The sequence below is a fragment of the Vitis riparia genome, chromosome 16 (assembly GCF_004353265.1).
Source record: "Vitis riparia cultivar Riparia Gloire de Montpellier isolate 1030 chromosome 16, EGFV_Vit.rip_1.0, whole genome shotgun sequence".
NCBI lineage: Eukaryota > Viridiplantae > Streptophyta > Magnoliopsida > Vitales > Vitaceae > Vitis > Vitis riparia.
Window position 1 is genome coordinate 18,606,946 of NC_048446.1, and position 5,587 is coordinate 18,612,532.

The 5,587-nt window shown below is 39.4% G+C and overlaps 1 protein-coding gene across 1 annotated transcript; it reads left to right on the top strand.

The window, feature by feature from the left end:
• Positions 1 to 1,353: 1,353 nt before the first annotated feature.
• Positions 1,354 to 3,866, top strand: LOC117933779 (scarecrow-like protein 8). Its single transcript, XM_034855313.1, has one exon. The coding sequence runs from the start codon at positions 1,532 to 1,534 to the stop codon at positions 3,362 to 3,364; it is 1,833 nt and encodes a 610-aa protein (XP_034711204.1). The 5' UTR covers positions 1,354 to 1,531; the 3' UTR covers positions 3,365 to 3,866.
• Positions 3,867 to 5,587: the final 1,721 nt, after the last annotated feature.

Sequence of the window (5,587 nt, forward strand, 5' to 3'; positions counted from 1 at the left end):
AGGCAAATTACTTTCATTTTGTAATCATAAAATGCATGTGAAGATCACCTATCTTAATCATTTAATTTTAACCATTTAGAATCAAACATTTCATAAGTGAGAGCCTCGAGTATACAAATATTTCTCAATGTGTTAATAGTGTATAGAAAAAAAATTGGTGTCAAAATTCAAACATAATGATCTTCACTTTGTACTTATGCCAGCCCCCAAGACAACAGTTGGAACCCTTAAAAAATAAAATAAAAATATTAAAAAAAAAAAAAGGAAAAAAGAAAGAAAGAAAGTAAGCTTTGAAATCCATCTTATCTTCTTCATCAATCCATGAAGTGAAAAAACTCATCAAAAGATCAAATGGTTGGTATCTAATCATCCACTTTCAAACCCATTTTTCTGACATGGAGGCCAATTTCAAAATTGGTGGGGGTCCCCTTTTTACCCAACACCACCCTCTTGCAAAACCATGTTACAAATTTTGAGGGTATTTTCGTCATTTAATAATTATTTTGGGATTAAATTACAAAATTGAAGAGAATTTTACTTTAATTTGAAGCAATAGAAGAAGGATGGGCATTTTATTGGCAGAAACTTTTAGGTATTTTGATTTTTATTATTTAAATGGTTGGGGTTTTGCCAACGTAGACAGCTTTCTGGATTTTGAAATTCTATACTCAGACGTAAAGTCAGTACACTGGCAGGTGTAAGTCAACCCTCCTAAACCCACCGGCTATTTCCGGTTACGACAAACCCCGTTACTGGATTTCGAATCGACGAGCCGGAGGTGGGGACGTAAGGGTTACAGTGCTGTTATTTAAGTTTGTGCCCAGGACAAACTCGTGAGGTGCCACGTGTGTTTGGATTGCGTTCATGGGTTAATGGGACTGGGGTTTTGTGAAAGTCTCTCTCACCATGCTGTCGCGGAATGATCGCAGTATAAAGATCATCTCTTGCACATAAACGGAATTCCAAGCGCACGCTTAAATTTAGCGCGTGCTTTGAACCTTTGGTTGGAACTTGGAAGTGGCGGCAGTGCCTTTGTCAGGTGGTTTTGAGAGAACCGACTCACTCGCATTGGATTTCAATTTTGAATTGCAGAACCTGAACGTGCAATCACGCGTCAAAACACGAGAGTAGGGATGGTTACTCTCCTAACACCGAAGCGGGATAACAGTGTGAAACCAAGGTGTTCGTCTCACTTAAGAAATCACCGTTCATTGTCTTCAAAAGCAGGAATAAGTCAAATCAGGGAGAATCCAACGGCTCAGAGGCGATGGCGTACGTACTCGTGAGCTTATAAGAATAAATATTATATATATATAAATATATATGCATATAAAAAAAACTGAAAAACCAAAACCAGAGAACAATAGCTTGTTTGGAAACTGATCTCTGTCTATTTGAAACTCTCCCGTCTTGAAACGACGAGAATCGATTCAATCGCATAGGTGCAAACGCTCATTCTTTTTAAGTTCTCATGTATTTGGCGAGAAACGACGCCGTATAACTCTGCCGGAAACATTCTCGGCGGATCACCATGTCTTCAGGCTTCCCCGGCGGTGCACCGGACTTCTACGCCTCCGGTGGAATCGGTGGAAGATCCGTCGCCATGAACAACAACCCTCAAGTTCCGTACAGGTCTCAGATGCCCGGAATTCTCGTCGACCCATCTTCTCAGATCGTTCAACGCCGGCCTGATTTGATCGGAAAACGGTCGCTGGCGGAGTTTCAGGCCCACCATCAGCAACAGCAACAGCAGCAACCAGGTTTAGGGCTTCTTCTCCGGTCCGTGAAGCCGAGGATGTACCAGCATGCTTCTCCAATATCTCCTCTTTCACCGGTGGACTTTTCAGCCTCCATCTCGCCGGAGTTTCCGTCGGTTTCAGCGGGAAGGTATGGATTGCCTCTTCTTCAACAGCTACGACCGCAACCCATCGCGCTTGGTAACAACGTGATGGCTCCTCGGACCGCTAATTTATCGACTGTGACATACCCAAATTTCCCTCAGAATAGAGGTGCGTTACAAGAATCAGAGCCGGAATCAGAGAAGAAGATTATGAATCGGCTCCAGGAACTGGAGAAACAGCTGTTAGACGACGACGACGTCGACGAAGAGGGCGATGCTGTGTCTGTCGTCACGCACAGCGAGTGGTCGGAAGCCATACAGAACCTCATCATGCCAAATCAAAAGCCCATTTCGCCATCATCTTCGTCTTCTTCAACGTCATCGATCGCTTCTGCGATACCCATCTGCCCCAAGCAATCGGCCCACGAAGCCGCATCTGCCATATCCGAAGGCATGTTGGACGCAGCGATGGAGTCCCTCACGCGCCTGACCCAGGTCGCCAACGCTCGAGGTAATTCAGAGCAACGTTTAGCGGCGTACATGGCGTCGGCGCTCAAATCCAGATTGAGCGCAGCCGAGAATCCGCCTCTAGTGGCGGAGCTCTACAGCAAGGACCATATAATGGCAACCCAAATGCTGTACGATATGTCGCCGTGCTTCAAGCTGGGGTTCATGGCGGCAAACCTTGCAATTCTTGAAACGACGTCGTCGGAGCAGAGCGCCGCCAAGTTTCACGTTCTCGATTTCGACATCGGCCAAGGAGGCCAATACGTAAACTTGGTCCACGCCCTCGGTGCGCGTCAAAACGGGAAGCACACTTCCTTGAAAATCACCACCATCGCAGATCCCAGCAATGGTGGCACCGACGAGAGGTTGAAAGTGGGCGAAGATCTGAGTCAACTCGCGGAACGGCTTTGCATCAGCTTGAAATTCAAGGTCGTGACTCATAAAATCCATGAACTGAGTCGCGAGTCACTGGGCTGCGAGTCCGATGAGGTCCTGGTGGTGAATTTAGCTTTCAAGCTCTACAAAATGCCGGACGAGAGCGTGACGACGGAGAATCCTCGTGACGAGCTTCTCCGGCGGGTGAAGTCTTTGCAGCCGCGGGTGGTGACTGTGGTGGAGCAAGAGATGAATGCAAATACTGCGCCTTTTTTGACCAGGGTGAACGAGGCCTGCGCATACTACGGTGCTTTGCTCGACTCGCTCGACTCGACCGTGTCAAGAGACAGATCGGAAAGAGTTCAAGTCGAGGAGTGTCTGGGTCGCAAACTGGCAAACTCGGTTGCGTGCGAAGGGAGGGACCGCGTGGAAAGATGCGAGGTGTTTGGGAAGTGGCGGGCCCGGATGGGCATGGCCGGGTTCGAGCCCAGGCCCATGAGTCAACACATTGCCGACTCAATGAGATCCCGCGTCAACTCACACCAACGCGGTAACCCAGGATTCACCGTCAAAGAAGAAACCGGTGGGATCTGCTTTGGATGGAACGGACGAACTCTCACCGTCGCATCTGCTTGGCGTTAACTTCACTCTCTCTCTCTCTCTCTCTCAAATTATCATTATTATTAATATTATCAATATTAATTGTTATATTTTTAACGTTTTCTCGAGAAAAAAAAAAAATGAAGGGTAAAGAAAGAAAGACCCACCAACAAAAAAATAAACGGGGGTTGTTTGGATGGAAGGAAAATTCGAGCATAGTGCATTTATTGATATTTGGTGGAAGGGTTGGGGGGGGTGTTTGGTAATGGCTGACTTGTAATGGATGGGGCCTCACATTAGTGGCAAAGAAGGGGCTCCACTTATAGATTATTTTTTGTTTCTTTTTTGAGTTTTAGTTGAACTTATTTAGGTAATTTTAGTTATGCGTGAGCCTCGTGTCGACTTCTCATTGGTTACATCACACTTTTCCTTTTCTCCTTCTTCTCTCTCACCAATTTTTATTTTACAAATTACAACAAGGAGTGTATGGGATTTCACGTGCGCATGCTGAGAAATTCAGAAATCAAGATGTTAAATTCGTTGCCAAACATGCTCGTTTCGTTGTTGTTTGTGTGGGGCATAGTGAGTTCTGTGCCCCCAATAGGTGGTGACGTGGGCGTGCTGATGTAGCAAGCAATGACCCCAAAATTATGGAATGTTGTGTGCTTTGGGCCACCCTGCCATTCTGGCCCATTTCACTGTACTTCCCCAAGTGATTCAGACCATCGAAGTTTATATGCCCGGCTCTTTCTTTACTGTGGATTGGTTGAAACTTAAAGCTAGATTGTGTTTGTTGTCTCATTATATTCAAATAAAATAAAATAAAAAAGACTATGGTTTTATTTTCCTTTCAAAGCATTGGCTTTATTTATATTCAATTTTTTATTTTTTTTTGTATACTAACAAAAATACTAAGACTTTGTTTGATTTGTGAAAGAAAAAAAATAAAAAATAGATTTAAAATTAATAAATTATTTTATATTTCTTCAACTTATTTCACTTATATTTCTTCAACTTATAAATATTAAATAATTTTAAAATATATAATTTTTAGTTAATTTTAATTATATACTATGAAACCAAATACAAGAAAATAATTTATCTTTAACCATTTTTTTTTTTACTTGTCAAAACCAAACATAGCCCAAGGGTTATATTATCTTCACGATATCTTATGTTTGGTTTCCTAAGGAAAATAAAATAAAATAAAATAAAAAGTAAAGGAAAATAAAAGATAGGTTTAAAATTGATAAATTATTCTTATTTACCATTTCAAACTCGTTTCACTTGTTAGCTCATTGATGCAAAAATTAAATAATTTGAAAATATGTATGTTTTTAATTTGTTTTAATTATAATTGATTTTTTATATTTTGTATAGGTCAATTGAATATGAGAATTTTTTTTATTATTATTTTTTATTTTCTTAGTATTTTGAAATCATGAATTTCACATAAAATCCAATTTGGCACAAATTTTTAGAATTTCTATAAAATGGGAAATATTAATGAAAATGGTCATTTATGATAGTAATGATGGAAAATAAAGAGAGTACAGATGTTATGGATTTTATGTTTTAATCACAAATAAATGCATAATAAAAGGGGGAAGAGATGGGAAGGAGTTACGATTATGATGTCATGGTAGAGAGTTATTGATGCGTGACCAAACAAAAATAAATTGAAGCAAATACTCATAAAAATCTTGGATATGACTGGAAGATATAACATAAATGATATTGATACCCAAATTTATTGATATTCAATAACATGCCCAGGAGAGAACGGGAGAGTTAATTCTAATTAAATATGCATGATAAATGTCGGGATAATTTAGAAGTTTTTAATTAAAAAAAAAACCTGAGGCTTGTGTTGTTACACTAAATTTCCAGGAACATTCTCATATTTTTATCTTTCATTGCAATTCTATGTATTAAATCTTGATTGACTCGTAATTATTCATAATAGAAAAATATTCTAATAATTTCTTTTTTTTTGTTAGGATAATATGCGTATAGACTTTTTTTTTCTTTTTTTGAAAAATATCCTTAATATCTTTCTATTTTTGGTCATATTTATTAATCAATCCATTGCAATTTTTTTGTTACTATAATAGTAATATTGATTTTAATTTTTAATTGGTAAGTGTTTTATTGTATTGATTTAATTTACATTTTTGTTTTTATATGAATTTTGACTTATTTAATTTGTAACCTTTCCCATCCAATTTCCTTTCATTTCATTTTATTATAAGAAATATTTTCCAT